Source organism: Aegilops tauschii, chromosome 2 (genome assembly GCF_002575655.3).
Source record: "Aegilops tauschii subsp. strangulata cultivar AL8/78 chromosome 2, Aet v6.0, whole genome shotgun sequence".
NCBI lineage: Eukaryota > Viridiplantae > Streptophyta > Magnoliopsida > Poales > Poaceae > Aegilops > Aegilops tauschii.
This window is the reverse complement of record NC_053036.3, coordinates 286306190-286322547: the sequence shown is the minus strand read 5'-3', so window position 1 is coordinate 286322547 and position 16358 is coordinate 286306190. Positions and strand designations below refer to the sequence as shown.

Sequence of the window (16358 nt, the reverse complement as noted above, 5' to 3'; positions counted from 1 at the left end):
TATAAATTTAGAAGAGGGGGCTCTTGTATATCACATGCTTCTCAAAGCATCATTTTTAAGCTTTGATCTATGTTGTCATCGATTATCAAAGAAAAGGATATTGTAAGTGCATCTAATCCTTAAGATGGATTTTAGTAATTCATGTCGTCCATGACGAAAGAAAGGAGTAAAAAACAACAAGCATTGTTACCAACAACATCCGAAGCTAGGGTTCATCGGAATTCTTGTTGTCATCTTTGATATTAGGGTCTCTTCCATGTGGCCGATCACCCTTCCCACTCCAGGACAGCGATATTTTTCGTAGACGGAGTTGGGAGTAAGTTACTCGAACATAGTGCCTCTGGTCTTAGCTGAGGGTGCCTTCTCTCGTTCTTGCTTTGCTCCCGATAGATAGAATATGCTTTCTTTTTCTTACAATCAATACCAATGATATATTTATATATTTATAGTACCAAATTGTACATGATAAAGATACTTGAGCTGACTACAGCGATAACAAAATGAAGTCTAAAAGAAACGAGCAAATCTTCTAGATCTTCAAACTCTTTCTTCTTCCATGACACAATCATAGGAAATATACTTTTCTAAGGCAACCACAGAAAAATAACAAAGGTATCAAACCATAAGCTAGGGTTCTCCCATAGTTTTAATTTGAGCCGCAATACCAAAGTTGCGATGCACACACGCAGCCATTAAAATAATCAACCAACATCACAGAATGTGCTAGTAACGTGTTGAAAGCAAATGAGAACCAATTACAAGAGAACCGAACGGATGTGTAAAGAAAACAATGGTCTTTTCATAGATTGAATGATTGGTATTTACCCTTGCACATAGCAAGTACATTGGTAGAGGCCATTGACACATGTGGCAACCGGCCAATCAGGGAAGGACACTTAGGCAACATGTGTTGAATAAATCACAGCAAGTAGGCGAAGCTTAGAAGTACCCGGAACAGTTAACGTTGTCCTACCACGTGCCCATATACGCCTCCAGTATCATCACGAATATATGAACAATCACTTCGTAAAATAAAGGATCCCCAACTAATCACGTTGGGGTCGACTTCAGATGTCAAAACCAAAAGCCTCGGGATATCACAGGTTAAAAATCAACCGCACACCAATCACCCTTAAATAGCTGAACCAAGCCATAGTTACACCAAATGATTTAACAGCCCAAGAAAACCTCACTTTCCACAAAGAACCACAAGCTATTGCCAAGCAACATTACCTACATCATTTTCTGTAATAATAACATCAAAACTATATAGAAAGCATACATAGTTCTTGGGGCAAGTATCCATGTGCTGCGATATCTGAGGGTTAGCCACACCACCTATAGCACCTCTATACAAGGCCAATCAGCAGGCGTCTTCATGATACCATGGAGGCAGGCGATAGCTGCTCATACTTACTCGGATGGCAGCACATATTCACACTGTACCACTACAAGCCCCATTTGCCTTCTATACAGGTGAAGGGATGTGGGTGTAACATCGACACCCTTTCGCTTAATGCGCAAGTGACGACCTGTTGTTGTTGTCAAGCCCCATTGCAAAATTGCCACGGTAAGTAAGGAGATACATCTCAGTCCTTGTGCTCCTTAGCAACGGTGTCCAGCGATAGCCATAGCCAATCTTGTACAAGCCTGACCCAATAAACATCCAATGTGTCAAAATATGCTTGTCCTCTTTGCTTGCAACCGATGTCTAGCCCAAACACTTCTGCGTAATACTGTAGCAAGGCATAACCAAGATGCCACAGGCCAAGGGGATGTGATTCATGAAACTTCCAAAACTTAATGCAGCTTCAGCCTTATGTGACAAGCTTTCTTGATCACTGCGGTGGAGGCTGAAGAGACTGAGGTTGAGTGTTATAGTGAGCATATGACTGAGAGTACATAGGATTCATCATGCTCTGCAAACCATTATGTTAGCTCCAGTTACAACAAATTTTCATCAAGTCAAAGAAAACATTAAACACATGAAAATAGATAGATAAACCACCTGTGACTGAAGATGGCCAGGAGCACCCATTCCATAATGCATCTGAGAAGATTCATCTTGTGATGGGTCGTTGTATCCCGCTTGCGTAAACATTCCATGTGAACCATGGGCCATGTGATCCTGGATCATACAAAACAGGCTTAGCGCAGAGAGGATTAACATGTGCAGGGAATGGAATCAAGAGAAAATTTAGTAGATGTAATGTAATGGTTACCAAAAGCAAACCACAGACCTGAGATACAATGTCATTTGTTGCACCCATATGGGGGTATCCTGGATGTGCACTTTGGTTCAAATAATTCCCAGGATATCCAGATTGGGGCCCTTGTGTATATTCAACAGCATAACCTCCTTGAGAAGCCTGTGTATGACAGTTATTTTACTTTTAGAAGTCCCTTCCTAAACTAATAATGAACTACTACTCCATCCAGAAATGTAAGCAGTATTTTCCTTGGTTAAGAAAAGGCTTTGACTAACAATTACTCAAGTAATATTTTGCCTACATGATACGAAATCACAACCACAGATAAGTACTCTAATTTATATACTACTGCCAATTATTCCATGTCATGTACTCCCTCCGTCCGAAAAAGCTCGTCCCAAGCTTGTCTCTCAAATGGATGTATCTAGCACCAAGTTGGTCAAGCCCTTGTCTTAACTAAACAAAATATGCCTTATATATTTGGGTGGGTGGAGTAATACTGTTAACAAAATACAACGCTAGGTCTGTTTATACAAATTACAGAGCTATCTGAGAATAATATTGATCCAAAAACAGCAGAAAAGTGAGCAGACAAATGGGATTACCTGAGTAGAAAATTCTGCAATGTTGTATGCTACGTGAGATCCTTGGCTCTTGAAATCATCTCCAAAGAAGTCCTAGCAGCCAACAAAAGAAAACTCAGTCAAAGGGGAGAACGGTAAGATAGTGGTGCACGCGCCTTTTATTGTTTGTACCTGAGACATCCCACCAACAGGAAACCCATCACGGAATGTTTGACTAAGACCTTGGACAGGCATCTATTTCAGAAATGAAAATGTTAATGTAGAAGTACTGTTACTCTGTGCAATAGTATAAAGAAAAAATGAACAAACCTGTGCCATCAGTCCAGATTGGGACATCAGGCCTCCACCAGAAGGCTGACTGCTCGGATCACCAGCAAAGTTATAAGTTGGCCCCACACTTCCCATAGCTTGCTGAGAGTTCTGCTGATGGGCAGCAAGGTGACCCCCAATAGGGCCACCGGTATTTGCACGAGGAGCCCCAAAGTTCCTATTAACAGGTTGAGGCACCGCCGGAACAGCTCCAATGGGTCCATGCAGGGATCCCCGGGTTGGAATTGCGTAGGGTTGAGAATGTGGAGACCCAGGAAATGGAGGAAAAGGCATGCGAGCTAAAGGATAGCCTGATGGGTGCACACCAGGTTTGTGAGCCCCATTTGGTGGCCCAAATGGAACAAATGGGTGTCCTGATTTGGTGAAAAGAAGGATGTATTAAGGGTGATAATAAAGAACCATTGTCAACAAAAATGGAAATACAGGTCATTAAATTATAACTGCACAGACCTTTTCCCCTACCACTTCTCTTATCTACTGAGCCTACAGTGCCAAAGGCAGATCCCTGTATAACACCTTGACCACCACCCAGGAACAGTCTCCGATCATTGTAGATCTACTCATAAAAATAAAAGTGAGAAACTAGTAAAAGGAAAATAACAAAGAGAATGCTTTTCCAATAGGTATCTGGAAGAGGCAATGCACGTATTCACCTTTTTTGGTTTTTGAAATTGCACCATGCTCTGCTTCAAATTGTTCAAAGGTCCTTCTACCAAGCACTCATGCTCCTAAACACATAGAAGTTATAAATTATAAATAAAATAATTCAAACCACAATAGTTAGTAATCCGTAGGGAGCTTGACTGGATATAAAGGAGGGGCCAACATTACGTAATGTACAGATTTATATGTATAAAAGCTACTCCCTCCGTAAAGAAATGTAAGAGCACAGTAGTGATCCAAATGCTCTTATATTTATTTACAGAGGGGGCACAAGTTTGACCACATATTTGACTAGCAAAATGTTTATGCATGTCACCAAAAATTATGTTGTTGGAATCGTATGAATGTAGATTCCAATTATATATATTTTGCTACGTATAACTTATATTTTACTCCCTCTGTAAACTAATATAAGAGCGTTTAGATCACTCTAAACGCTCTTATATTAGTTTACGGAGGGAGAATTAGTTAAAATCATGGTCAAAATATGACCCAAAATACAAGGGGGGCTAGTAAACCAGGACAGAGGCAGTAGTAATTCTTAATTTGAGAATTACGATAATATGAATTCTGATTTGTCCTCACATAGCTCCGCCACTGTTAGTAATGCTCCTCGTTTTACTTGCAGCCAGATTATGCATATTACATTTCCTTTGATATTTATCTTCCAGCACAAATTCATATCACAGAAACTACTATGCCACACACAGGCACACAATACACCTCCTAGGAATTTTAATATAAAACTAGTAAATGCGCACATGCAACGCACGTTAATATTTAGGCAATATATTAATTGCACGCGTTGCACATTAATATTTAGGCAATATATTAATTGCACGCGGATATTAGGTATGCTATTATTTGTGTGTTAATTCTGTGATTAGTGCAATATTTGGTATGATATTAATTACACGTTGAACGCTCGCCATTGGAGCAGTCTAGATCGTTGGATTGACTTAGTTTGATGGCCGAGATCAGTTGGATCTGCCCCTTTGGATCTTTTTATATTGGTATATAGATATAGATGAAAGATAACCCAACCAAACTACAAAGTTTTATAGAGTTTTGATGTGTAAAAGTCTCACCAGAAGGGCAGACACAAACTAATAAAATACTAATCATTTGCAGCTTAAAGTAAGCATTGGTATGTATCAAGGGAAAGGTGTACCTTGTAATGTGTCAACAAACTATTCCAAAGAGGCTGCTTGCTTAGAACTTTAGGATTCCCAAGAACGACTATACCATACCTAGCACGAGTTAATGCAACATTTAACCTGCGTGGATCATTAAGAAAGCCGATACCCTGAAAAAAAAAAGTCAAAAGCAGCATGCATCGTCAGTTAAACGATTCGGTGTGCAACAGTTGCTCGTCAAGCACTAACAGCCAAGGAACACAACAATAATTCACAAAGAATCATGGTTCAGTTTATATCAAAAAATGCAATATATGAAGAAACATAAATGCATAGATGTTTTATATTCAAAAAGATATATAACTTAACTACACACAAAGCAAATGCCAATTTACAATTGATATGGCCAGATAACAATTAAATAATCCACCACTAAAAACATATTGTATCACACACAAAATATCTATGGCGATAAACTCCAGATTGCATGTACCAATCTACAAATTGATATGACCAGATAACAATTAAATAATCCAGCACTAAAAACATTTTGTATCACACACAAAATATCTATAGCGATAAACTCTAGATTGCATGTACCATATGCTGTGCATATAAATATAAATTACTACTGTATAATGCAAGAAACACACAGCCAACGAAATGATGGGGCCAATATGATAAAAAAAACACACACACCTGGTGTTCATTGCTTCTAACACAAGACAGAATAATGTAATCTTTCTCTCTTCCCTGGAAGGAGTCGACACTTGCCACCTGAATAACATTATGCATATTATAGCACAAATATTTCTGGAAAGGTAAGGTTAATTCTGTTTGCTAAAGACAAAGCTTTGACCAACAACTAAGGCCCAGTTCTTTTCACTCGATTCTGGACAATCTGGGTCTGAATAATCAAAAGCTTAAAAGAACTCGATTTGATTATCTAAAATCATCTGAGAATCACTAAAATCGGTAGTGCAATCCAAAATCGTCTGGAGACCTCGCTTCTGGCGATTATGAGCGCTCGCACAAAACAAAACGGTTCGATTTAAGATAGTATCCCTGTTTGAGAGGCAAATAACAAGAGGAGAACTGCCACTGGTGGCCAGCCGCGCCCAGGAAAACGAGTCGCACTCGCACGACTCTTCCCTCTCCTTCGCTTGATCCCCCACCTCCCCACTCGCGATAGGGTTACAAGGCCGCCGCCGCCGCACCGCCCGACAGCCCGCCCCGGCTGCTCACCCCTCCAGGCCCACAGCCGCTGCTCCACCCAACGCCAGATCCGCCTCCGCCCGACGCGGCCACGCTGGAGTTCGGTCGGGCCATCGCCTCAGGTGAGTTCTCCTCTCCTCTCTGTCTTCTCTGTTACTAGTTCGCACAGAAATTGATGGATGGGTGACTGGAGGAATGGATGGATGGACTGGTGAATGGATGTGTTCGTCTCTATAGAATTTGTCATGCCGTTCAATCTCTGTACATAGAAAAAACAATGGATCGATAGATGGATGTATTTGTCTGTACAGAGAACGATCGATCGATAGATGGATCGTATGTGCAACCCCCATTGCCATTTACAGGCGCCAACGCACTAGATGGTACCATGGCCGCAACACGTGAGGCTATCGCTATCAGTCTTGTACCATGAAATTAGTCAATCTATTTGTAGTGGAACTTCTTTTGTGGCAAAGGAAACGTGGAAACCATCTTTATTGTAATATTTATCAATCTAAGATATTCATAAATCGTATTCATGCTCATATTTGATAATAAATTGTATGAAACTTCTAAGTTTAGCAATTCAACACAAAGTTCCTGTTCAGGGGCATTATAGACATTTCAACATACAACTCGTTCCACAATCTCAGACCACAATCTCAGAAAAGAACTCGGCGGCCGATTCCGGGGGAAATTTCCCAAAAGCTGATTCTGGAGAATCAAAAGCTAAAAAGAACTGGGCCTAATAATCTACTAATATTTGATTTGTGAGACAAAACATCATGAACATAAAAGTACTTTAAAATTGAAATATATTAACATTTCATCTGAGGCCATGCATATTATATATCAATATTACCAACCGATGACTGAAGCCTCATCTTAACAAAACAAAATACACCTTATATTTCCGAGTATAGTTTTACAGTTTTATGGTTTACCTCAATTTCCTTGTAAAGCTGTTGGCGAAGAGAGCCATTCCTTGACATATAATTTACTATATACGCCCTCTGCCCTTCATAAGGTGTGATAACTCCGATCTGCATATTAAAGATCCATGAGGTACAAATCCAGTTTCAAAATAATTAGTGATGTCTTCTCATACAGAAGGGGCTAGTGCAGAACTTCTAAATGACCATAAGAATAAAGTTCAGGAGATTCATGGAGTCTGACTCTACCCATTGATGTCTGTTAGATCATGTATTGGAACATGTGCCGTTCATAGTTTTCTTCTTTTTATGTGTAATCTGTTATGGTTATCCTTTGTCATGCAGGCATCATTGCAAGCATGTATACACAAATTGGGCCCAACAAAATGCATGGGCATATACGTATCACGTGCTGCATGTCTGTGAAGCTATAGCTAGGAGCCTAAGATCCACTCTGGAATAAAGGAAACAAACAACAAAAGGAAATAGGCTGCTTTCTTTTCAACTGGTTTTTGCTCTTCTACTCCAACTCAACCTGACACTCATCTAAATCCACTGGGCCAGCGATAGCAGATTTCATAGGCTGCCGCCAAAAAATCATATCCATACTAGCTGGTTGCTTTACACCCTGTTTTCCCCTTCTATCAAGCACTCTAATGTTCTAATTTCTAAGATCCAGGTCTGCTTCTCAATGAGAACGCTGGAAGATGCATGAACGACTTCGAAGGGAGAGAGCAGCAGCAGCTTGTCCAGTTCGTCCCATTTGAAAACAACGAGCAAGGGTGCTAGCCTTATGGCAGGAGGCATGTCAACCGAAGCACGGTGCAGGTCCAGGAATTAGAGAAAATTGTACCGCATGCTATGGCATACTCCTTAACAGGTTAATTCCCTGCAAACCTCACACATTGGCACATGTCCCGGTGCCATCGGCTTTGAAATCGACACCATCCATGAGTGGAGCAGTGGCTCCCTGGTTTTGAAAGAACGTCCTTATGATAGTAATCATTTTTACTCGGTACATACCTGGCTTGGCACAACACCACTTCTTAAGAATGTAGTTACAATTTTCTCTACATTTGCAGCTTCAGTCCTATTGAGGTAAGATGTCCCACTAGCACTTATCTCTTCTACTCCCATCTATAGAAAATCAGTTCAAATCAGTATATATAGACCTTTTCCATAAATAGAAGTGCAATCAATTTTCCAAAAAAGTACCTGCACATAGAAGAACATCGGTCGATTTGGAACAGGCCAAGGAAAGTCAATTCCAGATGACTGTCTCTCATTTACGGTTACCCCATTTTGCAGTGTGCCTTCATAAAAACAGTTGGATGGAAATTCTGAAAGACAAGGGTGCATTCTATATTGGACCTGTAAAATCAGGGTTATCAAGTTAATAGTACTAGCTTTAAACTAACATAAGTATAGTTTTAAACGAAATATTTCAGCTTTTGACTGCAAAGTAGTAGTAACTGTATTAGCTTTCAACTGAAATAAGTCCACTATCTCGAGAACAAATTATTGTCAAAGAATAGTAACAGTTAATCATTGCGATATCATGATTTAGAACTCAGATATCGCTTGGTTGATTTATTAGCTTATATCCTGCGGCGAAATATGTACAGTTGTACAGACTTCTGTTCATCATAGAACTTATTTCTACTCAATTTGATGTCCAAAATAACAAAAGGGGTGGTAGGGAAAATCTGTGTGAAGTTCAAGGAAATAAGGATGGATACGTCGACACTGATGACTTCCTCATTAAGATAGGACTGCATCAGGGGTCAGCTTTGAGCCCTTATCTTTTTGCCTTGGTAATGGATGAGGTCACAAGGGATATACAAGGAGATATCCCATGGCGTATGCTCTTTGCGGATGATGTGGTGCTAGTTGACGATAGTCGGACGGGGGTAAATAGGAAGTTAGAGTTATGGAGACAAACCTTGGAATTGAAAGGGTTTAAGCTTAGTAGAACTAAAACAGAGTACATGATGTGCGGTTTCAGTACTACTAGGTGTGAGGAGGAGGAGGCTAGCCTTGATGTGTGGTTTCAGTACTACTAGGTGTGAGGAGGAGGAGGCTAGCCTTGATGGGCAGGTGGTGCCTCAGAAGGGCACCTTTCGATATTTGGGGTCAATGCTGCAGGAGGATGGGGGTATTGATGAAGATGTGAACCATCAAATCAAAGCCGGATGGATGAAGTGGCGCCAAGCTTCTGGCATTCTCTATGATAAGAGAGTGCCACAAAAGCTAAAAGGCAAGTTCTACAGGACAGCAGTTCGACCATCAATGTTGTATGGCGCTGAGTGTTGGCCGACTAAAAGGTGACATGTTCAACAGTTAGGTGTGGCAGAGATGCGTATGTTGAGATGGATGTGTGGCCACACGAGGAAGGATCGAGTCTAGAATGATGATATACAAGATAGAGTTGGGGTAGCGCCAATTGAAGAGAAGCTTGTCCAACATCGTCTGAGATGGTTTGGGCATATTCAACGCAGGCCTCCAGAAGCCTTTCCCTACATTTCTGCAAGAAGCTGCTTCCAGGACTTGAACACGTGACCTCAAGTCAGAAGGCTAAACGAGTAAAAAATGTCATTAGAAAAGAAACATACCGTGAGAAGTACCAACATAGTTATAATATTATTAATCTGAAAACTTACACAGTTCTGATAATCAATCTAGAATGAACTGGCAAGTTACGGAAAGCGTAGTAGTAACAACATGATGATACTACTAGACACGGAAAGGCAACCGTTACCTGTAGCCTGAATGGCTTGACTCCAAGGATAACAAGGCGCTCAAAGAGAGATTGTGCTAATCCTGCTCGTGCTGCCTTTTTGCACATGATGACTGGACCCAGTTGGCAATGATCTCCAACAAGAACAACCTGAATAGCTCAAAAGCATAAATAAATATAATCAAGTTAACCTAAATGAGATCATGATTACATCTTCACCTGCTTAACACCAAGAACCAATGGAATAAGACATTCTGGCTCTGTCGCCTGTGTAGACTCATCGATAAGAACCTGTCAATAACAATTTCCATTGCTTCAGGATACAATATAGAAAAAATATGAACACTGCTAACCTAAAGACTAGAGGGTAGAAATCATTACCTGGCGAAAACGGAAGTTTGACAAACGAGGGTCTCCAGCACCAACACAGGTGCAGCAAATCACATCAGCACTTTGTAATATCTCTCTTTCAGTGGCTCGTTTTAGTGCCTTGTACTTTTTCTCATCACTGCTCGACAATTCTCCTGTAGAAATATAACACAGCACATCAGTTCCCAGCCAACCAATTGAGTCATACCGAGTCTCTTCAAAGAAAATGTTCAATGAAAGCATCACGCTTGGTGAGAGACTGAGAGTGGATAAAACACCTTGCTCGTCTTTTAGTTGCTGTAGCTTATGCATTTCGCTCTTCTCGGAATTATCGAGATGTCGAACCTGCATGATTGCAAAAACCCATGATTAGCGTTCACACAAAAATGGTTATTTTGGATGCAAGAGACTAGATAGGAGTCAAAAGTGTACCTGATAATGAAGTGTAAGATGCTCAACAGGTGAAGAAACTGCTTCTCTAGATTTCGCACAAAGTCGAACAACCTGCAGTAAGTAGAGTATTCAACTAAGGTTACTCGTTGAAAGGATAAACCACAAATAATGACTCATTAATTGCAGTGTGTAGTTCATTACGAAAAAAAAAAGTATCTCGTCAATTCTTGCAATCAGTCGAAGCATATGAGAGCTAACTAAACAGTAACAGTTGCAGTACACGGCAGATGCCATGCTCAATTGATCGCTGACGAGTTGAAAAGGTACAGTTGGAAAACGGTAGATAATCAACATAAACAGTAAATTCATCATTCACCTTGAGACCTGTTGAGCTTATCTTCTCTGCCAACTGATCAACAGCAACATTACTTGGTGCACATACAAGGACCTAAGATTTCAAACCAGAGAGAAGGGGTCAAAACAATACTTCCAAGCTATAACAACACATCAAGTGTACACCATGCAGTTCTATACCTGCCCTTGGCCTTGTTTTGCCATGTGGTACACAATTGCAGCTGAGGTAACAGTTTTCCCAGTGCCAGGTGGACCTTGAATCAAACTAACGGGCTTCTGGAGAACACTTTTAACTGCCAAGACCTGAATACATACAGCACCAGATCAACACCAAAACAAATATAGTAGTTTAAATCATTTGACCATTATTGTGTGTGTAATATGGAAGTGAGATAATATAAAGAATTGCTGTAGAACAGTTTTCATAAAAAATCTATGTACTTAACCAATCAAAATAGTTTTCTATTACTTAGTGGTCAAGATAGAAAAGTTTGTTCGCACACTTTCTTAGAATAGCTTCTATTTTGGGACAGAGGAAGAACATATTGTTCAACTAAAAATTACTTGGTATGAACACACTAACACATCATGGTACCTGGGAAGCATTTAATTCTGGAAGTCCTGGCGCACCGAAGCGTCTCGGTAGTGTATTGCGTATTATCTGATGCTCAACTTCATGGCCCAAAAGATGATGATATATGTACCTGTGTTGAGTGAACACCAAAAGTTGAGAATTCACTGAAGGTGACGATCATATGACTAAGACATGCTTTATGAAGAATCTAATTAATTGAAGTTCTAGGTTTGCACGAAGTCAAACTTCTTTAAGTTTGACTAAGCCTATAGGAAAATGTGGTAGGACAAAACTAGTGTTGTAGCTATATATAGTATAAAGAAAGAATCTGATAAATCTAATTTAGTGTTGTAGATATTGATACTTTTTTCTCTAGACTTGATCAAGCTTAAATAAGCTTGACTTAGGACAAAACTAGAACTCAATTACTTTGGAATGGAAGGAGTATGCTGAAAATTATTATGAATAAACAAAGAATACAAATACACAGCTTACAGAAGAAAACATTCTAAAGACTAAATCCCCTCCCTTCAACCACATATCCAAATAAGAAGAGGTAAGTAGTAAGTATTAATTAAAACGAAGAATCAATGGATTCATAATTACCTCCTACTTGTACTCTTTTACAATGTTGGTTAAATGAGGGATCAAATGTGTTGACTTTATTTTCCGGAAGGTTCGCCTTGAGGATTAGAAATATGGCTATTGCTTTATAATACCTATTTTGCATTAACAGCAACTCCCTAATAATTATGAATTAACTTCGAGAGCAACTGAAGTACTTGTGGGTTTCATATTGCTTCCCCTTCAACTCATAATCACAACAGAAAACAGACACAAATAAGCATGCCTGCGCGCCCAAGACGCAAAAATATATTAGTAATCCATAGAACTTACCCACTGACACTTGTCTCATCTACAGCAAAAGTCTTCATTGCCCCTTGCATCCTATCAAAGCTAGTACTCTTCCAAACAAAATCCACACTAAATCCATGGTTCAGTTCAACAGGCACTCCCTGAAATGCAGAAAGGTTGAGGGTGGAAACTATACAATAGTGAGGGTATGTTTTAAGGAAACAAGAATAAACTGGTTCCTTATACCTGACTAGCACGAAGCTCAAGTGCTACCTCCTCTTGTGCAGTGAGTTTAATCTGTAGGGAGAATGTGCTTAGCATGAGTGCCAGCATAGAAGCGACACACTGAGGTTACCAATACGGCTAACAATCAGCATTTTTAGTACACATACCACGTGCCCCACAGATTGCCATGCAGGGTGTGAAGTACCACCAGAATATCTCAGCCGTAGCTCATCTCCAGGGACAAGTCTCAATTCATTATCTTCCTATAAAATGAGAAATTGATTACCTAAGATTAACTAGTATTGTGAGGTAAACAAGTGCAGTAAAAATTTGACACTGAGAAGAAGAAAAAACTATGAGAAGATGATCATAGAGATCACATATTCACATATCATATGTATTTTAGTTCCCAAACTAACCTTTGGAAAGACAAAATAGGCAACGCGCTTCTTGTTCAGTCCAATGTCCCACCTCACAGTTACACTGTCCTTGCTCTGTGACTCTTTCATCATCTACAGCAAAACAACAAGAGGAAACAAATAAAATAAATCAATTCCCTCAGCAATGTGTGGCAGGGTTCCTCTCAATCCCAAATAAAAAACAGGCACTTTCAAAAATAGTCAAAATACAATACCTTGTCGTAATCAGCCTCAAGCTTTATCAGCGGAGCAAAAACATTTTGATACTGGCACAAACAATAAAGGCATTCTAGTTACAGTGCTAGTTAACACAAGAAGATTTAACATATAACTGAACACACTATGATATAGCTGAAATAAGTTCAAGGAACAAATGCCCGCAGACAATTTCAAAACCTGGTAAGCATCTTCATACTTCAAAACCACCGGCTGGGGTTCATCATCTACACCAGGTTTTTCAAGATCTTCAAGAGAGGCATCAGGATTTGTTTTCCAGAGCTCTTCCACTTTGTTAATTTGCTGGGCACTAATTTGGCGTGCTCTCAACTGCTCCTGTTCTGAAGGAACCTGGAAGACATAAAATTGTTCACTGTTCAGTCATTAAGAAGAGAAAATAAGGGTATTTAAACGTGCACCCACCACAAAATAACATAAAAAGGAGAGAAAAATCTTACCTTGACAAGCCACGATAAGAAACACCTGTCATCAATAAGAGGTGTCCACTGACTGAGATCCCAATTCATATCCTTCAACGCATTAACATTCAAGCAGGGCTCTCTACACAGAAGAACAACAACATTCTCTGCCTTTGCTGAGATAAAACCAAGCAGAAATACATTCCGGCAGCCACAATTGTAGCATTCAAGAATCGTTTCTCCCAGAGGGCTATCCTTGTGAAGGCAGACTTCCTTATGTTTTGCTCTGACCTGCGAAAAAAAGAACCACATGCCTCCAGGTATAATTAATAATTGTAGTCAGTTAGCCAAAATGGCCAACAGTTTCCTTAATAAATATAAATATAAGTAGAAGCAGGAATGGTCTTGCGAAAAGGAGTTGTCTGCCTATGACCGCCAAATGTTGTTTACCCTGAAGATGTTTATTTAGTGGATGAAGCAAGGGTAATCGATACGATTAGCATAACTATGAACAAAACACAACTGAATCAGAGCTGACTTATGGTAATTAACTAATTATCCAGAGATATGACAGGAGAAAGATATAACATAAATAAGGAATAATGCATCAAACATGCTTGGTATCTTATGTGCTCTATACAGACAAAAAGGTATATATGAAGAGACCATAAGAAACAATGGCAGCTAAGCATAAAGGAAGATAGTGAAATTTCATGCCATTCTCAAAATCACTTGGTGGCAACTGATAGGTGTTGTGGCACAAGTTGTTAAGAAAACACAGTTCAGTCAGTATGCACTTCCCCTGCTTATCAGATGTATAAATTGAAATTATAGCACTAAACATTGTTAAATAATATTTCAGGTATCCTAAAGACAATCTAAACAAAGTATAATGATATTATGAACCACTTGCAAAATAGAACTACACTGCTAGCATGATTGGGAAAAATATTTTTTGTTTGATTACTCAAATGATTTCTAGGAGTTAGATGAGACTTTGTTATTTCTCATCTAGATGAGATTTAGCAAATCCGATTATTTAGCATAATATTCATACCATCTTATACAACGTAATAACAAAAGTGAACCCAATAAAGACTCTCGACCTAATTTGGCAACATCATGAAAAACATTAACAAAATACAACTATAAATGCTGTTAACTTACAGGCCGGGTCAGTTTTCTACACTAAAAGAATGACATGATGGAAAGGTAACTCACTTTAAACAAATTATCGAGGAGAAACTTCACATGTCCACATGCTACCAAAACTGCTGACACATTCACACCAAACTAATCAAACTAGCGAACTAGCCATAACAGAAGACACCGATGACCGGTCAAGTTCACATATATCGCCTACTCAGCAACTTCCGCTATCTAATCAAGTAAGGTTGCATATCCTGGCCTAGACTCTGTCTGGTATCAGTATCATCCTCTTAGCACCATCAACCAATCCAACACTAAAAACGGTACCTAGCAAGATAATCTTTATGACCCAATGTAACTAATTTCTCAGTAATTTTGTACTTCACAGTTCACTAGCTTAGAATTCGAAACAACCAAATAAAGGGAAGGAGCCGCACCAAGTGGTTAACGATGTGGGAGCCAGAGGTGTTCCCTCGCGAGTTGCAAAACCACTTGCGGCAGGATGGCACGTTGCAGCGCGCAACACACGCAGGGTTGTGGATCCCGCAGTACCGGCAGGCATGCTCCACGAAGTCGCCCTTGCCATAGTCGTACCCGTCATCCCCCGTTCCGGCGCCAGGAGGCTCCTCGAAACTAAGGGCCGCGACCCCCGCGGCGAGCCCGTCCGCGACCGCCGCCGCCGCCCTTGCCTTCGACGCCGACGACCGCGGCGACGGCGAGGATGAAGAGGCCGGCGGGGTCGAGTCCTGCGGCGCGAGATCGGCGTCCGGCAAAGCGTCGGGCGGCAGGGGCGGAGCCGGCCAGGAAGAAGAGGCTGAGGAGGTGACGGGGGCCGGGGGCGGCGGCGCGGATCGCGCGGGCTGGGAGAGCTCCGGGAAGTCGGGGTACTCGAAGTCGTCGCCCTGCGTGTTGAACTCCAGGAAGGTGTATGCGTCCCCGGCGGCGGAGGGGTCGGGCTGCGAGGCCGTCTCGTAGAGGTCGGCGGCCGCAGCCGAGGAAGGCGGCTGCGTCGCCATCAGCAGCTAGGGTTAGGGTTTTGCCGCGGGATGGGGAGGCAGGGAGGGAGACGAGGCGAATCGAGAGGGGAGCGAGGAGAGAGATGTTGAGGTAGTGGTGGGTTTGATTTGATTTTAACCGTCCGGGGTGGACTCTGATTTTGGGACCGCAGGGGTGCACGAGGTGGGATTGACAGAATTGAATCAAGTATATACTGTAACAAAAAGCTTTATGGGCGTGTTTGGTTAGTTTCTCCGCTGGATCTGGCGAGGAGAGCAAAAACGAGACAGGCTGAGCAGGGTGGGTAAGGAAAAACAGGGCAAAAAACATAGATGGCCACTTGATTGGTTGCCTGCATTAGGTCTTGTCATCGAGATGCAATTTTCACCCGGCGTTTAGTTGAATACATGCATATGATTAGGAGTTAACAACAAAGCTTAACAGTTCGTAAATTGTCGTGTTCTGTCCCCTACGTCCTTGGCGACTAGGGTTCTCTAGTCCTCCGACGGCGCCGCCAGTCGTGAGTTTCCGGCAAACTGCCGCTTACTTGTAACCCTTCCCTCGCTTGTTCCTCTCTCCTTC

At 41.0% G+C, this 16358-nt stretch overlaps 1 protein-coding gene across 1 annotated transcript; it reads right to left on the bottom strand.

The window, feature by feature from the left end:
- Positions 1-1104: 1104 nt before the first annotated feature.
- On the bottom strand, positions 1105-15951 carry LOC109763115 (regulator of nonsense transcripts 1 homolog). The gene is made up of 29 exons (XM_073508487.1): positions 15218-15951; positions 13671-13922; positions 13393-13563; positions 13212-13262; positions 12997-13089; positions 12745-12840; positions 12599-12649; positions 12395-12513; positions 11519-11627; positions 11104-11226; positions 10946-11017; positions 10609-10680; positions 10455-10521; positions 10189-10331; positions 10027-10098; positions 9829-9957; positions 8286-8441; positions 8094-8207; positions 7083-7181; positions 5623-5700; positions 4959-5093; positions 3778-3852; positions 3575-3680; positions 3104-3477; positions 2966-3028; positions 2816-2887; positions 2241-2369; positions 2009-2128; positions 1105-1919 (listed from the first exon to the last, which is right to left on the bottom strand). Exons 1-29 carry the CDS (start codon positions 15794-15796, stop codon positions 1839-1841), a joined length of 3801 nt encoding a protein of 1266 aa, XP_073364588.1. The 5' UTR covers positions 15797-15951; the 3' UTR covers positions 1105-1838.
- Positions 15952-16358: the final 407 nt, after the last annotated feature.